Source organism: Pituophis catenifer, unplaced genomic scaffold (assembly GCF_029215685.1).
Source record: "Pituophis catenifer annectens isolate HBS135680 unplaced genomic scaffold, rPitCat1.0.hap2 SCAF_2, whole genome shotgun sequence".
NCBI lineage: Eukaryota > Metazoa > Chordata > Lepidosauria > Squamata > Colubridae > Pituophis > Pituophis catenifer.
The window spans coordinates 253,589,673-253,612,923 of record NW_027256882.1 but is presented as its reverse complement, the minus strand read 5'-3'; the positions used below and the strand labels follow the sequence as shown (position 1 = coordinate 253,612,923).

The 23,251-nt window shown below is 38.9% G+C and overlaps 1 protein-coding gene across 2 annotated transcripts in view; it reads right to left on the bottom strand.

Moving 5' to 3' along the window:
- KIAA0825 (KIAA0825 ortholog) overlaps positions 1 to 23,251 on the bottom strand; it is a 168,804-nt gene that overhangs the window by 100,401 nt on the left and 45,152 nt on the right. For both annotated transcript variants that reach the window (XM_070935756.1, XM_070935757.1), the window contains exons 12-16: positions 20,532 to 20,642; positions 18,118 to 18,257; positions 7,624 to 7,812; positions 6,253 to 6,486; positions 3,567 to 3,975 (exon numbers count right to left, since the gene is read on the bottom strand). In XM_070935756.1, the coding sequence (XP_070791857.1) occupies positions 3,567 to 3,975; positions 6,253 to 6,486; positions 7,624 to 7,812; positions 18,118 to 18,257; positions 20,532 to 20,642 (1,083 nt within the window). The remainder of the gene's footprint in view (positions 1 to 3,566; positions 3,976 to 6,252; positions 6,487 to 7,623; positions 7,813 to 18,117; positions 18,258 to 20,531; positions 20,643 to 23,251) is intronic.

Genomic DNA, 23,251 nt, shown 5'->3' with positions numbered 1-23,251 from the left:
CAATGCTGGACTTCCACTTTTGAGATGGAACTATAGGCCTGTCTCTTGTTTCTCTCCCGACTAAGGGTTTTCAAACTCCTGTATTATCAGACCTTCTGCATAAAGATTCTGATCACTGGGTAATTAAATTTTTGTATTATATATTTTCTTGTTTTAAATGAAATTTAAATTAAAAATTAATTGTTTTAAGTGAGACTCATACAGATAACACCTAGCTAAATTCCAACTGTGTGTCATTATCTGCTGAGCCAGAAAAGATGGCAGAAGAAGAATCTTCAATTATCTTGTTAAAAAAGATCATGGCTCAAGTACAAATCTTGAAGCAAATCCAGAAAGATCTGGTTGAGCTTAAGAATGGTTTTTAAAAGATGCAAGAAAAAAACCCAGATGTGTGTGTGTGTGTGTGTGTGTGTGTGTGTGTGTGTGTCTTGCAGCCAGTCACAATATGTCAGCCCAACCTACCCTGCAAATTTCTAGTGGGAAAAATTGGTCAATGGAAGGCAGGATATAAATACAACTATCTAATTATGTAACTCAATCTACAACCTAATTTTTATCATTGTAGATCATGTAGGAACAGTAAAAGGAAACCAGGCCACAAAAGAACACGGTGGCTGGACACCATCAAACCTGAAACCAGTCATAGAAAAACTCAAAGAAGTAGTGCAAGATTGGAAGATGTGGAGAAATCTATAGAATCACCAAAAGTCAGACACAACTGAATGGATATCATCATTATCATCCTATCCAATCAGTATCAACAGGAGCAGAAAAGAAAATAAACTCCTTTGATGATCCAGATCAGTGGTCCCCAACCTTTTTATCGCTGCGGCCCGCTGAGCGCGCGCAGGGGTGGGGGCACGGCCCAGGAGCTTTTGCGCACAGCCCATTGCGCACGGCCCAGGAGCCTTTGCGCTGCAGCGTTCATGTCCCCCGGCCGCTGCGCGGCCCGGTGCCAGGTACTCCACGGCCCGGCACCGGTCCGCGGACCGGGGGTTGGGGACCACTGATCCAGATAATCACTCACTGAGAGCAGATTAAAGGAGACAAGCACCAAATCTATTGATTCCACTGACTGCTTCCAAAACTGCTTCAATTTTTCCCCCCTGAAGTAGAACACTAATACTGATACAAGAAAATGTTAGAGCAAAGTTCACAGTCCTATGAGTAGAGAAGGCACAGCATTGTTAATCTAATAATTTCACTGCAGGTAGCTCTAGTATATCAGGGAAAATGTAACTTTGGTGGATGCTTCACTTACTTTTCCTCCATCTAGAGATTTTCAGTGTTCAGAAGTAAGGACTTGTGCTTTTATTTTGGATACAAATTACTTTTCCTTAAAGTGTGGCAGAATCAACTGATGTCAAGCCTGATGTGACTGAATGTACTATGGAAGATTCCACCAACTTATAATTAAGTTCTCTCACCTTCACAGAAGAGTGTGTCTTCAAATTAGTGGTGCAGCCACAGAGGCCACAGTAGAAGAAACAATGAACAGAATGAAATGGGAAGGTAAGAATTCTAAGGGTTGCTATTATAATAAAACCTGCAAGCAGATTATCCTGCGAAAAATGTGGCAAGAACTATAAGCATCATCAGTGTGCCCTTCCCCGAAGCACATGAGGCCAAGGATTCTTTTCTGAGTGAGAGAACATTGCCTCATCAGACACATTTTTGAAATGGTGCTTTATGGCTCCAGGATGAAAGTAAATCATGTTGAATCACTTGATCTTAAATTATGTTACCAAACAGGAATGTGCCTCAGATATTAAACCACCTCCCGATACATAACCACAATAGATATTTAAACAATGACCAAAAATACATCTTTGTGAATTTAACCCTGTATCGCTAATACAACAATCTCTTCAGTTAAGACCGTTCACATATATAAAGTGCACTGAAAGAATTCAATGTATTTATTTGGGATATAGCCAAAGTATCAAAGTAGCACCACAAAACTCAATTATTTTAGTAGGAAATCTTAGTAGCCTATTGCAAAATAAAAAGTATAATGGAAATTGCAATAAGCACAAAAAAATGCAAAAGGATTTTAGAAATGAAACCTGGTCATATTGAGGAACTTGTGAGTTGATTTTTTACATTTTACTATTGTAGAAAGTTAGCACCCATCCATCTCCTAGAAAAATTAAATATTTTGAGAAATATTAAGAAGGAAAAAAATTATATTTTCTCTAAAAGAGAAATAGAAACCTTAAGGGAGACAGAAACTCAGAGCTTCAGCTCCCTGCCCCCTGCCCCCCAAGCAGATACTGAGCTGGGGCAGTAATTTAGAAATGCAGATTTGGTAATCCATTTCTGCCTGCAGCAAGGTGTGGCTCTGAACAAAGGTAAGTTTAGCCTTCAGCCACAATAGGACTGCACACAAGTCCCTACATCAGCACCTATAAAGTTAGCTATGACCCCTGCATAGCCCCATGGGAATCTGACAGCAACCAACAGAATACATGCCCTTGCAACAGGAAGCTCAAGGGCAAGGCCCAAGAGAGGGTATATATAACCCTCTCTTAGTTTAATCTGTCTGGAACATCGGCAAAAAAGAAACTGGATTTACTGGGTTATAAATTTCCCCTGGATCTCTGAGACTCAATGGCATTTACATCTTTCCTTATACAGTGTTTGGCAGAAAGAAAGAAACCCAAAGATACAGAAACGTAACAATGCATATACACACATTTACTTCAAGGGACCCAGGATTTGGGCAATGTAGTAAGGCTTTGATTCAAAGACCGAAAACCCTTCAAAGACATAAAGACATGAGAGAGTTTCAAAGATGACCTCTCCTATAGTCCAGGCTAAAGATAGCTGGAAGCGTAAGTAGTCTGAGTATAGCCCATTAAATAATTAGAAGGACTTGAATAGAATGACCACGTTTTTTTCCCCAGAGAATTTGTATTATTTTCTCAGAAATTAAAGAGGTTGCCCTAAAAAAACAGAAATAAAGTACAGTGAACTCCAGAATCATCTAGTATCATCTGGAAAGTATGCAACATGCCACATGTATTCTTATAATCATTATCAGTAGATGATAAAGATACATGTCAGAAAGACATAAAATACTTACCTTCATTCAGCTAACAAATCTTTCAACTACTGATTGTGAAATATACATTTTAATGCTTTTCTGAAATGCTTCAATTTTCCTTTAAGTCTATTTTTATATTACAATATTAAAGGTTCTTATTTAATACCAATCATATAATCTAATAGAAAGCTTCTATGTAAAGCACGGTCTAATCTCCATAGCAAAATTCATGGTCAAACTCTAAGTAATGAAAGGACAAATAAGGAAAATATTTTTCTTGTTTTCTATTTATTTTAAGAAGGCTTTCTTGGAACCAAGTACTATTTACTTCAAATTTTGTTTGTTTGTTTATTGGATTTATGTGCCACCCATTTCTCTAGAGATGACTCTATTATAAATTATTGTACTTTATTTTATTATAATTAGTTAAAATTAACTATTTTGTTATAAACTATTTGAACATGAACTATACTTAAACAGCAGCAGCAGCAGCACAACAAAGAAGAAAAATGTTTCTTACCATTCTGTGCTCAGTTTTTTTGCTTTTAGTAGTTGCTTTTCAATCCAGTTTGGCTTCTCCTGTTCAATGCTCTGAATTATCTTATGAATTACTTGTTTAGGATTCTTTTTCTTTTTTCCTATAATAGTTTCCAAACATATGCAAACTAAACTGAGCTTTTCTTTGCTCCATCTGTCAAGAATTGCACCCGTTAAAAGTTCTGTGATGTTTCCATCCTCAAATATCTGACATATAATTATAATCAACGTCTTGACAAGAAAACCGTATTTCTCTGATTCAATAAACTTTTCTGGTATTTTTTTATCAGATATTAAAAAGAAATATTTAATTGGGGATGGCAAACATGCTATTACAGAAGGTAACTTGCTGATTACAATAGATAGAACTTGAGCAGCAAGCCTTGTGAAACCTAAAAGAAAAATGAAGTCAGATATAATTAAGATTAAACAGTTTTATTTTACAATGAGTTACAACCTATAAAATTAATGTAAATTAATTTAATTTAATTGTGTCTGTCACACATTTCTCTCACTCATCTGTCCATTATGGCTTATGAGACTGAGCCAACCTGATCACCATTTCTTCAACCATGCAGATAAAATCTGATAGAGACTAGGCACTGCATGTGAACACTGGAACAGGCAGAGGCCCATTTGGAATGTGTTTTTATTTTTATTTTATTCTTTCCTAGAATGATTAATCTGCTCTTCATAAGTTCAGATGTTTAGATTGGGTTATCTAGCTAGCTATTGTGAAAGGACACATTTTACTGGGGTTTTTTTCAATAAAGCTCCAGTGTACAATATTTACAGAACAGTAAAACAAATGATTTTGTTATTATGTGTGTGCAAATCTTGTAAAAGCAAATTCTTTCCTTTTAATAGGCCATATCATATTTTTACAGTAGTGTACCCATCCCGTGCTGCTAAAAGTGTTACAAACTCACAACAACTAATATCGTTAGTTTATTTGTTTATTAAATTTTTGTGGCCACTCAGCTCATTGACATGACTTTTTCTGGTTGCCTGGAAGCTAATGCAACTTATAGCAATATGAATACAAGGTATTCTATAAGTGTACTTGGAGGCATATATCATCAATTCAGTGATGTGGTGGATGTGATGTGCCGGTGCCTGGAGGCTGTGAGGGTCTGGATGGGAGTCAACAGGCTCAGACTTAACCCAGACAAGACCGAGTGGCTGTGGGTATTGCCTCCTAAAGACTATGTCGATTGTCCATCCTTGGTTCTGGGGGGAGGGGGGAGAAATTGTCCCCCTCAGAACGGGCTCGCAATTTGGGTGTCCTCCTAGACTCACAGCTATGATTAGAGCAACATCTGACAGCTGTGGCTAGGGGGACCTTTGCACAGGTTCGCCTGGTGCACCAATTGCGACCCTACTTGGATCGGGAGGCTCTCCTCACAGTCACTCATGCCCTTGTCACCTCACGGTTAGATTATTGCAACGCGCTCTACATGGGGCTACTCTTGAAAAGTGTTCGGAGACTACAGTTGGTCCAGAACGCAGCCGCGCGAGTTGTCGCGGGTACACCTAGGTACACCCACATTACACCAATTCTCAGCGAGCTGCACTGGCTCCCTATTGGTCTCCAGACACAATTCAAGGTGTTGGTTATTACCTTTAAAGCCCTACATGGCTCAGGGCCAGGTTATCTTCGAGACCGCCTTCTGCCGCATAGCTCCCAGCGACCGGTAAGATCCCACAGTTAGTCTCCTCTGGGTCCCGTCAGCTAAACAATGCCAGCTGGTGGGCCCACGGGGGAGGGCCTTCTGTGTGGCTGCCCCAGCTCTCTGGAACCAGTAACCTCCTGAGGTCCGGACCATCCCCACCCTATTGGCCTTCTGAAAAGCGGTGAAGACCTGGCTTTTCCGGCAGGCCTGGGGCCGTTGATCTTGCTCTTGTGATCTGGCGAGATCCGGCCATGAATGGCGTGAATGAGTTTTTAATGTTTTTAATTTTTCAATGTTTTTTTATAATTATTTTTTTAAATATATTGTGAGCCGCCCTGAGTCTTCAGAGAGGGGCGGCATATAAATTTAATTAATTAAATTAAATTAAATTAAATTTGCTGCAAGGAAAAAAAATTGAAATTGAAAAAAATACTTCTTATTCTGCCAAACCTATTTACAAACATTCATTTAATTACATTATTAATTTTAAGAGTACATATTGCTTCTAATTTACACTACATTCCCAAAACATTTTAAATGTTTTTATTTAACTGTGCTTTATGGTTAGCATGTTCTCAATATTTTTAACGCATCCATTTAAGTGAATTACAGACATTTAATAACTGTCACCAACTCCTACAATGGAACAGATAGAACAACTCAACGTACTGAGAGTAAATGTAGTTCTTTAGTCCAGAAATGACGGAGCTCAACTACAACAGAGAATTCTAGGTAAAATGTCAGAATATTCAGTTGTAAAGAGCTCTTTCTTCCTGCCCTCTGAACATGATTTACTTTGTTGCATCCTCTTTATTAAAATTATCCCTTTTTTTCCATTAACTTTCTAAACAAAATAAGTCAACTATTCTATTAATAAACAAAAAAACCACAATAAAGTGGTTACCAAGATATTCATGATTGAAAACTCTTCTATTTTTACATATTTTCATTAAACAGTTAATTAATATTTTGACAGGTTTAAGTAAAGATACTTACATTTCCCAGATTCTTCTGTTTTTACATCTTTATAAATATAGTTCCATTCCTTTGGAACTGTACTCAACAACCTTTCAGGAACAGTTTTATTAGGCAGATAGGTGCCATATTTCTCTGATGCTTCCCATGAATGCATCAAGGAAATTACCTCCTTTACTGTTCCATTAACTGAATTAATCAAAGTCGATTTCAAGCATTTGACAACTTCTGGCTCTGACTCACTGCAACTAGAAACTACAGAACAAAAAACATTGATGATAGTGAAACAAGTAAACTCAGGGTTGAGTAAATTTCAATATTAGGATTTTTATAAAGTTTCATTTGGTTTTAATTGCTAGATTCTTATCATAAATAGAACCCATGGAACTAAATTTCTGTATGGCATAATTATTGTAACTTTAAACATTTATTTTTCTCAGTAGAATACTTTAAAGGAAAAAATAAAAATGATTACAACTAGCATCCAACACAATACTTCTTTTGTTTGCTTGTTTGTTTGTTTAAAATTTAAAAACGCTTCTATGACTGGTTCAACTGTTAAATATTTTTGGTAGACATACATTTAGAAAAATAATGTCTATTATTATTATCATCATATTATCATTCTCTTGAGATATTTGATATGAGACTAAAAAAAGGAAAAGTTCAAAAAATTAAATACAAAGAATATTTGTAAAAATATATATATATATACCTGATACTTGTTCCAGACCACCAGACTGACTTTGTTTCAGCCTCACAATCCCAAGCCTTATAAGGCTAACATATACTATTTTACTGAAGAAGTTATGTAAGCTTCTCTGACATAAATGAAAAGTTAAAACTCAGACATGGGGTGAATCTGAGAGGACTGCAGAAGAACAAGTAGTTAAAGTTCTTCCCTGCTAATGTCCCAATCCATCCCTCTGTGACAGTTATTTGTGAAAAAACTGTCCTGCACTTGAGGACAAACTACATGATTAATGTTTCATATAGTTTATCCCTGAAATGAAGTTCAAATTGAAAGTGCCAAGGGGTACTACATATCAAGATGAGTAGGAAGTAATTTCTGTAGTATTTCAAAATATCTCAAAGACAGAAATTAAATGTTCTCAGAGGAATAATGTTACTGTCCAAATGCCACATTAATTCTTGCAGAATTAATATTTTATATATGAAATTGTTTTCACTGATGAAAACAAATGTAATATTCAACAGTATCAACTCAGGTCTAAAACACTATCTTGCCCTAATTACTATACCATAGCATCTTGGAGGGAAAGAGAACGCTTGTATTATTGAATAATTTAAGATCTATGTTTTAACACACCTTGTAAATCAAGAAAACTGTGTATATAATATTCAAGATATATTTTATTACATTATACATACCTGATATATTATGTAAAAAATCCCAAATGTGTTCTTTTTCCATGTAGTTCTGAAGGGCATCACCAAGAGATTTGGGAGATAAAGTGCAATAAGACAATACTGTAAATATTGCTTCAGCTAGATTGATTTCATTGTTCTCTTTCATGTCTAAGCAAGTACTTTGTTCATTACTTTTAGACAATTCAGATTCTGGAAGAAGAGAAAAGAAAAAGAAAAGAAAGAAAAAGAAAAAGACATGTAATAAAAGTTTTAGTATGTCCATATATTCTATAGAACTATTGTTGATTAGAACTTAATCCAAATAATCACTAACCATCCAAGAATCCATTACCCCCTATTTTTCTTTCCATTGTCCTTGTTTCTTAATTACTCCACTGACTAATTAAGAAACAAGCAAGATATCATCTCTTTGAGGAATTTTCAAGTTTGCAGAAATACGAGAAAACTATGAAAGCCCCCCCCCCCCCGGAGCATTCCCCATTCAACTCAATCCTAATCAATCAATCAATTAGGATTAAATCCTAGCCAATAAAACCTTCCTCAATTCTTAATTACTTACCGTAATTTTGTCTCAATGTCAGTGTGCACTCATACTTTAATTTCTTTTTAGAAGAAATGTTTTTACTCAAGAGATCCATAGATCCAAGCTACCTGAGAAACGTTCTCACCCCGATGGGCTTCACCTGCCCTACTCATGCTGGCAGAAGGGGCATCCTGCAGACCCTGTCAACCAAGGAATTCCAGCTGTGGAGTCCAGGAGAAAAGCCTTTAACTGCTGTGACTTCTCCCCTCTGAAATGTTGTACCTCTCCAAGTGAGATCCACCTCATAAAGTGAGACCTTTAAAATCTGATTCTGCCAGTTGGCCATACCACTGCATTCCAGACCAGTTGTAGCTTCCTAATGCTCTTCAAATATACCCCCAAGTATCATTATTATTGCAATAATCCAGGTGAGGGATAACCACAGTATGAATGACTGAGTGCATTTCCTCGGGATTCAGGAAAGGGCGCAGCTTTCTGAAACTTCTGAAAAGGCTCTTTTAGCCACAAAGTTCTGTAAAGGCTCTCCTAGCCACAACTGCCGCCTGCTCCTTGAACAGGTGTCATGAATCTATGAGAACTCCCACATTATGCATTGGAACTGTCTGAGATAGTCAAGGGTTGATATAATTGTGTGGATAACATGTTGAACAAAAATCATTAATCCTGATTGCAAAAAATAAATTTGCTAAGCAACAAAATGAACTATTTCTGAAATGTTTAAATATTTAAAATAAATGTTAATAAATTTTAAATATACAATTTATTTTTTCAGTATCTATTCAAATACCACTAAAGCCAGACTGTTTCTAGGAATTAAAACCAAACTCACTTCATTGAGTTAAACAAAAATAAGACAGTATAAAAAATTAATACAAACAAATAAACTGTATAGCCGTGATGGCGAACCTATGGCACACGTGCCACAGGTGGCACACGGAGCCATATTGATGGGCATGCGAGTGTTGCCCTAGCTCAACTCCAGCACGCATGTGCACACTGGCCAGCTGATTTTCGGGCCTTCTGGGCCCACCGGAATTCGGCAAATGGGCTGTTTCTGGCCTCTGGAAGGCCTCTGGGTGTGTGTGGGGAAGGCTCTTTTCGTCCTCCCCCGGCTCCTAGAAAGCCTCTGGAGCCTGGGAGGGCGAAAAAACGGGCCTACCGGGCCCATTGTGCCATCACATGCCAAAAATGGGGGGACCATGGGGGGAATCACGTGTGCTTGTGCAGGGGGGGGCCAGGGTGCATAGAATTATGCATGCGGGCATGCACATGTGCTACCACCCCGTACTCCCCCCGCTTTTGGCACGCGATGGCAAAAAGGTTAGCCATCACTGCTGTAAGATATATTGTGTTGTGTTTAAAATTACAAAATAATAAAATGTAAACTCATATAGTTATATATGCCATTTCAAAAGCAGAGATGTCAAATAGCTCGTTTTTTTTAAAAAAATGGAATGGAATAAATTAGAATAGCTTTTGTTAACCCAATCAGTTTAAAATTGTGTGCATTCTTTGTCATACATATACTTTGTGCATGTCTCTGTGTTTATGTACATACATATATGTGTGTGTTTGTGTGTCTTTATGTGAGTATATGTGTGTATACTCAGATCTTAACAGAAATAGTTTTGTTCAAGCTTTTAGTTGTCCTGAAATAAGAGTCAGCTAATAGTTTTATAACAAGAGTTGCAGGCAAAACCAATATATCCAGATTTCTTTTATGGGATTCCTGAAACTTTTGTCTATAATTATTGAGAATAAATTATTTCATTTTGAGGTAAAAATCACCTCAAAATGGCAAGGGAACTATAAGGAACAGTCAGAAACTGTTCTGTGTGTGCAATTTGAGCATTCTTGAGAGTAGGAATCTGATCTGATTAAGGATTAAAGGTGCTCTTAGAAATTGGTTAAATGAACAGGCAGGTTTATTAACTATATCAGAAAGGAGATTTATTTCTACAGAATACATTATATGAATATACAAAGTTTAGCATCTAGTCAACTGTATTTACCAAGAGAAAGTAAAAAAATATGTTATTAATCTGGTATGTGTCTGGAAATAAAAGCAGAAGGAATTGACCTCAGGTTAAGGATCCCTTGGACAAGAGCATGCAGCACAGTGATAGACAAAGTATGTACACATAGGAAATCCTTAACTCTTTAGCTACACTCAGTTTTCCCTTGTGGTCAATAAATGATAACATGCTAAAGAATCAGTGCTATTGGATTTGAATCTCCCAACAAAAAGGAAGTGTAACACAATTTTAAAAATAAAGTAACTGCTAACTATCTGTAAATTTAGAGAAAAAAGATAGTCATGTGTAGGTAAATGAAATGGCAACATCCAATGCTGGAACAGATTTTTGTCTCCTAAAAAAGTTGCTTATCACTGCTTTAAAGGGATCAGATAATAGATGATGTAGCTGCCTGACACTCTTGTGAATTGCTATCAGTAAGAAGAGACAGCACAGATAAATGAACAAGCAGACTGATATAAGGCACCTTAATATATCATTAGGGGGTAATAGTATAGCGAGCTTAGAAAAGATAAAACATATCCTTTCTTCTTTCACGTTCTCTGATAATTTCTCTGTATAATGGATGAATTGCCTTCTCTGAACCCATAATTCTTAACACTTAGAAATACCTGCCTATAACTTATTTTCTCTTCCATTACCTGCTCACTTGAGACAGGATTTTTTTTTAACCTTTTCAGGGCCATTTTCAGAACTGATAGAAGGGGCCAATTTTTTCCCTTGCTTTGGCCAATTCTAGCACCTTGCAGTTCTTTACCGTAGTTTAGGTAGCTAAGGTGCACAGAGTTGAAGTACTGTAAGATTGTACAATTACTATTTCTTCTTCTCTGATTAATTTGGAAAATTAATTAATGATTAAAGGGAACAAAAGGAGGAGCCAAGGAAAGTCTATGCACAAAGCTCACATTAGGGGTTTTTAGAACTGCAGCAGATTTGGCAGGAAACATTGGCTCATAGGCAGTGGTGGGTTCCTCCCGGTTCGGCCCAATTCCACTGAGCCGGTAGCGGTGACGATATGATGTCACCGAACCGGTTTTGCCCGGTTTTGGAAGTGGAAGATACTTCCAATGTAATGCATCAAATCCTCTGCATGGATTGCCTCTGTGACTATGTAGGACAGTGAAGCTAACCATCAATTGCAAGAACACAAGCAACCAGTCAGACAAAGAGACCTGAACTCATTGGTAGCCTTACACTGCAATGAACAAGGACACACATTCAATTTTGCAGCTACTAAGATTGTTGGACAAGCAGGCACAAAAACAACCAGGGAAGTGATTGAAGTCTGGGAAATAGGCCCCTTGTCAATCAACAGAAGTGCTGATTTACCACCAGCCTTTCAAGTCTTTAGAAGGTGAGGGCTGGACAGCACAAGCAAACAACAGCTAATGACTTAAAAGCCAGACATCAACACACCCCTATCAAATCTAAAAAGCCACTTATAACAGGCACTATAAGTACCTCATACGGAACAGCATACACTCTGCTAGAGAGAAGTTTCCTGAAGATGGGTTCCAACAGGAGTCCAAAGCTCAGAAGACAAAACCTTTCATCCCAGTGACTGATCCAGATTGGATCCTGCAACATTATCTTGGGACATGCCTTCATTCGTAAAAGTCTACTGTGTTCTAGTAACAGCACCAGCAACAGCAATAATACACAATTCAAGTCAATTGCTGGTTCAACCTTACCTGATTGAGAGAGTTAACAATTTTGGAAGATACGTTCCAACTGAAGATTGAGGACAAGTTATAACTTGAACTAGAAAATAAAATTAGATCTCAAATCTTAGATATGAATGTGGTAGTCAATAATTGCCACCAGACTGCACTAACAATATCCGTCTATGATTAACTTTTAATGGTTGACATTAAAAGCTGCAACTTAAAATCTCTCATACAGCAAGTTGTGTGTACAACAATAGAAAGTACCTGTCGAGTGTCAAAAGCCCTTCGACAACACATCACCTTGATGGATGGTGATGATGCTGATTCATCAACAGTGGGGCAACTCCACAAAGTATTCTAGAGGAGCATTATACTGCTACTAAGAAGGTATGAGTTTCTTTTAGCAAATGGCCACCTAGCCATGCTAAAATTACAAGGACAAGCCCTACCTTCAAATATGCCACATTTCCCTTAATGTTCTTGAGAATGTGGGTTTATCTGGGAAGGTTCCATAATATACCTTTTTGTGTTTTCAAGGACATTGGCATTTTTTCCTTGTTGGAAGCTAGAAAGATAAAGTGGAATGGAAAGAGCATGCAAGATAAAAGCAAATGATTCTGCAAGGCTGCTAGGCAAGAATCAAGTATCCATAGTGGCCATTCTTATTCAAGGCCAAGCTTTAGGCAGAAAGGCTCTGCTGATAACATCAAAGCTGAGGCAATTCCCTTCCCATCATTCAGAAAATATATCCTTAGTTAGATAGACAATTAAAAATCCCTCATGGCAGCCACAGTTATAAGAAGAACAATTAGGACTTTTTTCCTATAAAGCACAAAGAGCTATTAGAGATGTTGATGAGAATAATAGGATTTCAAATTGTGTAGAATTGTTCATGAATCTGGGGAACTTAGATCTTATCATGCAATATTCCATGACAGCAGCATTACAGAGGTTTTTTTCCCCCTTGGTCACTTCCTCTGTGATGATAGAGGGTCATGTAAAGCCATAGTAGGGAGCAATTAGAAGTTGTTATGGACAGCAGGCAACTCAGTAAATGTATGAGTGAGCAGTTAGATGTGTAAGCATATTTTAGGTAAGCTGTCTGTCAGTTTCAGTCACTAACAGAATCAGTCCATTTGGTGCATTTGTGATGGTGCAACAAGTTCAACAGGATGTAGTCATCATCAGCTGAGGTACAAATAACATTGTTCTCTGATAAATTGGAGTAAGAAGTAGAAGATCACCTTAAAGTCTCCAAGGAAGGGCTATTGTTATCCCCAAGGTGTTGTGCATGCATTTGGGGAAATTATACATGAATAGGGCAATTTAAGCTCAATCTGCTTTGTAATTGTATTGTGGGCATTTGCACATAATGAATGCACTGATTTTGATTTATAAATCATTCAAATGGACATGCAGGTTAGGCATAGTGGTCTTCTATTTTTACAAGTTGAAAACTAGTATTCTCATCAACTTCTCTAATAGCTCTTTGTGGAAACCACCTATCGAAGACAGTCGGTACTTTTTTTCATAAGGCTTCTTTGCATAGGAATCTTACAAGGTAGAGAGAAAGGATTGATACCCTACCACTTAAACTAGGGAGGACAATAATTGTGTTTCAGAACTTCAGAGGATTTATTTATTTATTTATTTTATTTTATTAAATTTCTATACCGCCCTACTCCCGAAGGACTCAGGGCGGTGCACAGCCATGAAGTAAAACACATAAATATACAAAATTTAAAATCGAATAAAACGGATTAAATAAATTTGGCTGAATTAATACCCATTTAAAAATACCCATTTTAAAATCCATTAAAATTTAGAATTTACATTTAAAAGGGAGAAGATTTAGGCGAGGCCAGCTTGATGAAATAACAACGTCTTCAACTCGCGGCGGAAGGTGCGCAGATCCGGAATCCTCCGTATCTCTGGGGGGAGCTCATTCCAGATCGTCGGTGCCCCCACAGAGAAGGCTCTCCCCCTAGGGGCCGACAGCCGACATTGTTTGGCCGACGGCACCTGGAGGAGCCCCTCTCTGTGGGAGCGTACTGGTCGGTGGGAGGCTGATGATGGTAGTAGGCGGTCCCGTAAGTAACCAGGTCCCAAGCCATGGAGCGCTTTAAAGGTGGTAACCAGAACCTTGAAGCGCACCCGGAAGACCACCGGGAGCCAGTGCAGCTCGCGCAGGAGAGGTGTTACATGGGAGCTCCATGTTGCTCCCATAACCACCCGCGCGGCCGCACTCTGCGCCAGTTGGAGCCTCCGGGTGCACCTCAAGGGGAGCCCCATGTAGAGAGCATTACAATAGTCCAGACGAGAGGTGACGAGGGCATGAGTGACTGTGCGTAACGAGTCCCGATCTAGAAAGGGACGCAACTGGCGAATCAGGCGAACCTGATGAAAAATCCTCCCGGTCACGGCCGTCAAGTGCTCTTCTAAAGACAGCCGTGAATCCAGGAGGACGCCCAAGTTACGAGCCCTTTCCGTGGGGGCCAATGATTCGCCCCCAATAGCCAGCGATGGCACCAGCTGACTATATCGGGACGTCGGAAACCACAGCCACTCGGTCTTGGATGGGTTGAGCCTGAGCCCGTTTCTCCCCATCCAGATCCGTACGGCCTCCAGGCACTGGGACATCACTTCAAGGGCATCGTTGGGGTGGTCCGGGGTGGAGATGTACAGCTGGGTGTCATCAGCGTACAGATGGTACTTCACCCCGAAACCACGGATGATCTCGCCCAGCGGCTTTACATAAATGTTGAACAGAAGGGGCGAGAGAACCGATCCCTGCGGCACCCCACATATAAGGGGCCTCGGGGTCGATCTCTGCCCCCCTGTCAACACAGACTGCGACCGGTCAGAGAGAAAGGAGGAGAACCACCGTAAAACGGTGCCTCCCACCCCCAACCCTTCCAGCCGGTGCAGCATGATACCATGGTCAATGGTATCAAAAGCCGCTGAGAGGTCTAACAGGACCAGGACCGAGGAACAACCCCTGTCCCGAGCCCTCCAGAGATCATCAACCAACGCGACCAATGCCGTTTCCGTGCTGTACCCAGGCCTGAAGCCCGACTGGAACGGATCTAGATACGACGCTTCATCCAGGTACTGGGGTAGCTGTCGCGCAACCACACTCTCAACAACCTTCGCAACGAAGCAAAGGTTGGAGACTGGACGATAATTAGCCAATACTGCCGGGTCCAGGGAAGGCTTCTTGAGGAGAGGCCTTACCACCGCCTCTTTCAAGGCGGCGGGAAAGACACCCTCACCCAACGAAGCATTTATAATCCCCTGGAGCCAGCCTCGCGTCACCTCCCGGGAAGCCAGCACTAACCAGGAGGGACACGGGTCCAACAAACATGTGGTCGCGTTCAATCTACCCAGAATCCTGTCCACGTCATCTGGGGTCACAGGATCAAACTCATCCCAGATAACAGTCTCAAGACCTGTCTCCGTCACCCTCGCTGGACCTATCCCGTCGGAGTCCAGACCTGCCCGAATCTGAGTGATTTTGTCATACAGATACTGAACAAAATCCTCGGCTCTTCCCTCCAAGGGGTCCTCCCGCGCTTCCTGGTGGAGCAGGAAGCGGGTCACCCTAAACAGGGTGGCCGGGCGATTATCTGATGACGCAATAAGAGCAGTAAAGTGAGTACACTTTGCTGCTTTTATCGCCACTAGGTAACTCCTAATATGAGATCTTACCAGTGTTCGGTCAGATTCAGAAAGACTAGCCCTCCAACAGCTCTCTAGGCGTCTTTTCCGGCGCTTCATCTCCCTCAGCTCCTCGGTGAACCAAGGAGCCAGGCGAGATCGGCGCCGGGTCAGAGGCCGCAAAGGCACGACTCGATCCAGGGCTCCAGCCGCCGCCCTATCCCAGGCGGCCACTAGGTCCCCAGATGAGGCGTGAGCCAGAACCTCCGGGATTGGCCCAAGCTCCATCTGGAACCTATCAGGTTCCATCAGGCGCCTGGGGCGGTACCATCTTACCGGTTCCGCCTCCCTGCGGCGGGGTGCTGCGGTTCGAAGGTCAAGGCGAAGGAGCGAGTGATCTGACCATGACAAGGGCTCGATGACTATATCCCCTATCTCGAGATCACTCAACCACTGTCCAGAGACAAAAACCAAGTCCAGTGTGTTTCCCCCGGTGTGCGTAGGGCCATGAATTAGTTGGGTCAGGTCCATGGCCGTCATGGAAGCCATGAACTCCCGAGCCACCTCAGACGCCTCACCCACGGATGGCAGGTTGAAATCCCCCATGACCATAAGTCTGGGGGTATCAACCGCCACCGCGGCAATAACGTTGAGTAGCTCGGGCAGGGCTGCCGCCACGTGGCAGGGAGCCAGGTACGTGATCAGCAAACCCATCTGAACCCCGTGGCCCCACTTCACACGGAGGGACTCACAACCAGCTGTCTGAGGTACAGTGGTCTCCCTCGGCCTAAGGCCTTCTTTAATAATAACCGCTACTCCCCCGCCCCTCCCCTGTGACCTTGGCTGATGGAATGCGTGGAAACCTGGTGGGCACATTTCTACCAGAGGGACCCCTCCCTCTGGGCCCAACCAGGTCTCCGTAATACCCGCCAGGTCCGCTCCCCCCTCGTAAACAAGATCACAGATGAGGGGGGCTTTATTTACTACAGACCTGGCGTTGCACAACATCAGACGAAGGCCCGGGCCCTGAAGGTCTGTACTACCTGGAGAGCGGGTGGAGCCTTGGGGGCCGGAGCACTCTACCGCTTGAAGACAGCGGGTGCGTGCTCCCTTAACATGATATGGCCCCCTGCTCCCGCCATATCTACCCCTCCCACACACAGTACCGATGGTGAAAGCATAGTCTGGACCAGCTCGACCCCCTCCGGATCCCCTACCACCCCCGCCGAACGTCCTGGCCAAGCCCGACTCTCCCCCTAGTGGGTTATCCCCCAAACCCACAATCCTAATTCCAATCCCACCCCCCTCCCCCCTCCCAGAACCCCTTAAAAGTTTAAACAAGGACAATTTTAAAAAACCCCGCAACCCCCTCTTTGCGGCATGCCACCTCTCGGGACTCCAGAGCCCGTCATCGAGGTAGGCTCTCGATAGAATGGAGGGCCAAGCCTGCGAGAGGGGGGAGTCTCGCAGACCAAGAAGCTCCGCTGCTGAGTACATTAATCATAATGGGTAACACGACCATATCCTGAGGGTGTATATAAAGGACCAAGGAGAAGACAAAGGAATGGGGGATCTCAAAGACATATTTGCAGGACCAAGTCCCCTGTCCCCTCACAACAGAGGACATAGTCCAAAGCCAGGACGACCACAGTTCCAAGGGGGAAATAGATCTAACCACCCTCTCACGGTGGTTAGGTCAGCTGGACAACCCCCTCTTGTGGTGGGGTGGCAGTAATGAACCGATGCATATAGACAGCGTCCGGGGGTCAGGTCCAGAAATCGCCCTCTCACGGCGATCCTCTCAGAGGATGAATCAAATTTTTTTGAACCATTATTAGTAGTTAGTAATTAGAGATTATTTTTTAGAATCTGTAGGAGTAATTCAGAACTAAGCAAATAGCAAGGAAGAGAGAAATGAAGTACTACAATAGATATCTGTCTTTTTCACTATCAGTACACATGCTAATATAACCATCGGAAACAGTTGTTAAAATGAATTGGAGGATCTGAAGGCCTTGATATTACTTCAAAAATCTTTTAATGGCTTTATATTCAAGAGGGAGTAGGATTGTGACAAAAATCAGTTTTCAGATGATGGAATAGTTTAAGATAAATTGAGACCTACGGAATTTTGTTGTACAGTGGCCTGCTATTATTATACCCGTAGCAGCATTTGAATCTGAAAATGCAAATGTTTCTTCTAACTAAGATCATTATTTTACATAGATAAGAGTAAGTAGTAATTTAAGATTTATTATATTATTACATGAATATGTATCGTATATCATCTATTTCTTATGTTCAGTATACATTTGCCTGCATCATTTTCACCTCCATTCTGAAATGTATAAATATGCATCTCTTTGTCTGCAAGAGGGTCTTTCACAATAATTTTGGAAGAGACCCCTTCAGTATGTACTGTCTAATAAACAATGCAGTGAGCTTTGATTATTTGTTGTTTTGATTCCACAATATCATAAAGTCCTCCTATTAATATTTGAATAATTTAAAGGGTTAGGGTTAAACTATTGAAAATATAATTATGTTTGCACATTTATATTATTAGAAACATGATAAAATTAATACTTACTAAAACTTCTCAACAAAATTTTCACTAAGAGGCAATCATGATGTAGCAGTGTTCGTAGAAGCAAGTTCCAGTTACAATATGGCTGGGATAATAGTAGCTTCAGATGACCCTGAGTTGTCATTTCTCCAGCTGATGGAGTTCTTTCAAAATGAAAGATACATACAGATTAATATATTTAATTTACCTGTGAAATCAACAGCCCTAAAAGTTTAGGTTAATGCTAATTCCTTTAAACTCTAACTCCTTACAGTTTGATGGATGCTTTCATGTCTGCTTACTATATGTATACTTGATGCTATTGGGGGAAGGAATTATATTTATCTTAATACCCTAAAAGCCAGTTAACATATGCTAAACGATTAATAATACATCTATAACAGTTACAAGGCAACCTCAATTATTTTCTTTTTTGGGACTATTAATTCTCTTGTTTCACGAGCCAGACATTGTTTTAATGCTTATATAAATATGAAATCTTTTAGTATAATTGAGTGTTATGTATGTTTAGAATTATTGCCGTAAATATTTGAAATGAAGTCTAAAGTCATAAGCAGAATTATAACACACACACACACACACTATATATATAGTAATACAAAGAAGTACTGATATAAAATAACTATTCTAACTAAAGATCAATATTAGAACACACTATTAGAGACATGTATTTAATAGACATCTGCCTCTAAAATAAGAATGCTTCATGGAGCATATTTGGGAATATTTTATTTTCAACTACAGTATATCCTGCAATATTGAATGAAGGCACATATAAGTTCTCTATAATAAAACAAATAAATAAAGAGTTTAATTTATTTAAACAAAGTTTATGTAAGAGAAATTCTCAATATATTGTGTTCCTATGTAAGTTCTTCTGACACATAATAGAAAGAAAGAAAAATATACAATGGTTGGTTGCAATTTTAAATGAAGCTTTTTTGGCCTTGTTTTAGGATTTTAATTTCTTGGTTAGAAATAAATTGTGCTGTATATAAAAAAAACTTAATTGTGGCCTTTTAGCATATCTTACAGTTAAACGTATAAGTATACTAGCACATCATTCTATATCGCACACTTGCAAAACATATTCAGTACAAAGGTTATTTATTAGACAGCTTATTCTTCAGCTTCATATCACAATACATAAACTTTTTTCATGTACATTTATTTGGATATTAAAAAATGAATAAAACATAACATTATAACAATGCCTAAACACCTATTTATAATTCAATATCTATCATAAAATATAATTTAGCAGCAAATTGACTGTACAATTATTAATTAGAAAAGAGCTGGATCTTTGTAACATGGAATTCATACAAACTTACACCTAATCAGACGGGGTGCTATTTTTCAGTATTTAGCAATTGCTCTAGACTCTTAAAGCACTGTGCAAATTGAAATGTTCACTCAGTCATTGTGTTAATACTAATAAAACTACTGAAAACTTTTTCACTGGTCATATGGAGAAACATATGTTACTTCATCTTCCAAGCTCATATAGCCACGAATATAAGACTAGCCACACCCACATACAGCAGAAGATTAACTACATATAAAATATGACATGAATAAACAATTCTGTAATGAGGAAAGTTATGGTTTGCATCCATCTTAATAAAACATTGCTGCAGTTGAAGAGTACTTCATAGCGCCACATACAGACTTCTGGTAGCATCAACATCTTCTATATACTCTTTACAAAATGATGATGATGATTTAGCTAAGCAGAATTACCTAATCCCAAATTGGGGCTTTATTAAACTACATAATATAATTACTGAAATTTTATTTTAGAGCAATGCAATTGTATAAAGCAGAAGAGAAAAAACTAAAAATCAAAACTACAAAACATGAATAATAAAGCTAAACATTTTTTTCTTTCATAATACAAATGAAAAAAGTCTAGTATTTAATTAGAAATTAAAGATTACTAGGAAGGGACACAAAATATTGTGAGAAGCTCAAACAGGTTTTGAAATGGATGTGAGAGGACTTTGATCCAAAGTTAGAAAAGAAATGGCAGTACAGCTGGTAGCATATGTCTCATATGTAAATTGTTATTACACTTACTGAAACAGCAAGAAAATTATGCATTTGCTTTTAAACATGCCATTTTTCTAAAAATACCAAATACGAACAAAGCAATAAATGTAAGCTTTAGTAGCTTCACCAATTCTCAAGATTGCTACTTTTTCAAAGTTAAATCAAGTACAAAAAACAAATATAAAAACAATTGCTGTATAAAATTTGTAAAGCAAGAACAAGTTTTTTAAAGAAACTAGACAATGAAATATATATTTTAATAAAATGTTTCAAAGTGGTATAATTCATTTCAATTTATCAGTAAAAGCAACAATATAAAACACAGATATGGGTTCGAGTCCTGTCTATATTACAAAGATACTTACTTTAACAATGAAGAGGAAAACTCTGATATGACAGATAGCCAGTGCAATGGTTGGTAAACAGCTTGCTCCAAAATATCTGAAGACAAGTCATCAAAAATGCTTTGAACTGTTCTGAAAAAAAATAAGCAATTCAAAATCAGAATTTATCATATTCCTTTGACAGGCAGGCAATGAAGAGAAAATGGGTAACTGATTTCAATTCCAACAGCTTCATGTTTAATGGAAATATTTTGGCTTACTGCCATGGTATTGTATTTCAGTTCAATCCACTGTCCCATTCAGCATGCTGTAGAACATCAAACGATCAACCAAGGTAAAGAATGGTTTTTATGGACCCCATGGCTCTATAGCAGTAAGATATAAAACTTGTTGCATAAGGAGAAGTCTGAGTGCAATTCTTATAGCCAGACTAAAGTGACAGAAAAAAAGACAGACCTGGCTCTGTTTCTTGCTTCATTCTTTTCTCCCTCAGTTACATTCCAGCTAGACTGATCAGGGAGTCCAGCAGCCAGACCAAATGATGATGGGCATCCCAAAAAAGATACTTCTGTGTGATCAGAATTTAGATAGTAACCAGAAGCAGGGACAGTGCTCAATGAGTAAACCAAGGGAGAGACTCTTTTAGGGGATTCACCTTCTATACCCAGCTCTAGTGCTTCACTGGCTCATTTGGTTTCATTTTCCTGCTCTGCTGATTGATAATGCATTACTTTAGTTAGTAGATGTTCTTTATATATAATATATGCTATAGCAGCTGCTTCGTGTTTCAAAGCTGGGAGAAGCATCTGTGGAAGTATCTGATATCAAGGAAAAATTCCATATTACGATGGTGTTATTCTTCTGTAATAAGTGACAAGGTGAGAAGCGATCTTGTAAATTTCAGCACTGGTGTGAAATTATGAGTTGCCTAAATAATGATCTAATAGATGCCTCATAAAATTTAAATTGTTGAAAATCTCCTTAAATTACATGTGATATCAAGATTCATGAATTTAGACTATTTTTTCAAACTCACAAAAATACTTTTAACTACTAAGACTGCATATTTTTTTCAAAAGAAAAGATACTGTATTTAGTATCTTTAGTAAGGGCTAAATAAAAAGTTTCTTTTGACTCAACCTGACTCCTGGTGACTTTATAGACACCTCATTTGTTTTCTTTGAAATAATATGTAGAAATACCGCAAAGTGGGTAATTCCAGGCACAGTTATCTATCCTGTTTTCCAAGTGTTCTGGAGCAGGGGGGCTTAATCTTCTAAAGGAAATTATTTTATGAATGAGAGACTGTAAGGTGAGCAGAATGCTGCTTAGAAATCCTAAATTCTCTCATCATATTTAATGTAAATTATAGTAAAACAAGTGTTCCATCTGAAGTACAGGTAAGCCTGCACTTACAACAGTCTATTTAGTGATCACTCAAAATTACAATAGTACTGAAAAAATGACTTATGACAGTTTTTCACACTTATGACCATTGCAGCATCCCCATGGTCATGTGATCAAAATTCAGCCAATTGCCAACTGACTCATATTTATGACGGTTGCAGTGTCCTGGGGTCATATGATCAACTTTTGTTACCTTCTGACAAGCAGAGTCAATGGGGAAGCAAGATTTACTTAACAACTGTGTTACTAACAATTGCAGTGATTCACTTAACAAGTGTGGTAAAGGTCATAAAATGGAGCAAAACTCACTTAACAAATGGCTCACTTAACATCAGAAATTTTGGGTTCAATTGTGCTCCTATGTGTATTAGCAGACTGATATTTAAACTTTAGGGCACAGGGAACAGCTAAATGCTTTTCTTCCAGAGAGAAAATGATTAGATTTTGATTGAGAGGGAGAGGGGATGGGTAATCTTGCCTTACATTACATATGAGGTCACAAATTTTTACATTCTTTTTTTACAATTCCTCCTATACAGTAGTATAATTTCCAAGAAATCTTTCTTTAAAAAATTGAAGAAATTGGGGAAATTACCAAATTGACAATGAATCCTGCTATTGGTTAGCTTTCCATTTTTCCTAAAACATATTGAGGCAGCATAACAAATGGATTTAATATAGAGCAATAGATTATTGTAGCAAAACACTGGAAAATTGATGTTCTTAAAAGTGTGGAAAGAGAAAAAGAGAAAAAAGAGAAAAAAACCCCTTGAAAACTATTACAATTAAGCGTTCATTTCAGAACTAAAACAAATAAAAGAAAATGTGCAGAAAACTGATCCATAAAACTGCTGAGAATAAGGCACAATTGAACAGATAGCATCATCAACATTCTTGTGAATTTATCGGTCAATGATAATAACAAAATCAGCTAACACTTCAAGCAGTTACTTGTCTGCTGGTAGCTGTCCAACTGCATTTCAGCTGGTCAAATAAGGCATGTAATAAATTCAGTTTAGTAAAACTGATCACAATTGCTTAGCTATTATTACTCTATTTTTCCCTGAACAAATTACCTGTGTACAAATGTCATTCTGGATAGAGATTCAGTGGTTAACGTTCTTTTACTTCTGATTAAAATCACATATATTCTTTATCTTCTATATTTTTAGTAGCACTGATGCCTTATTTGGTCATCTGAAGGAAGAAATGCAGCTGGAGGGTTACCAGCAGCCAAGTAGCTGCTTGAAGTGTTGGCTGGTTTCTTTATTATGATTGACCAAGTACCTCACAAGAAATTTCAATCCTTGCAATTTCATATACCCTCCCATTCT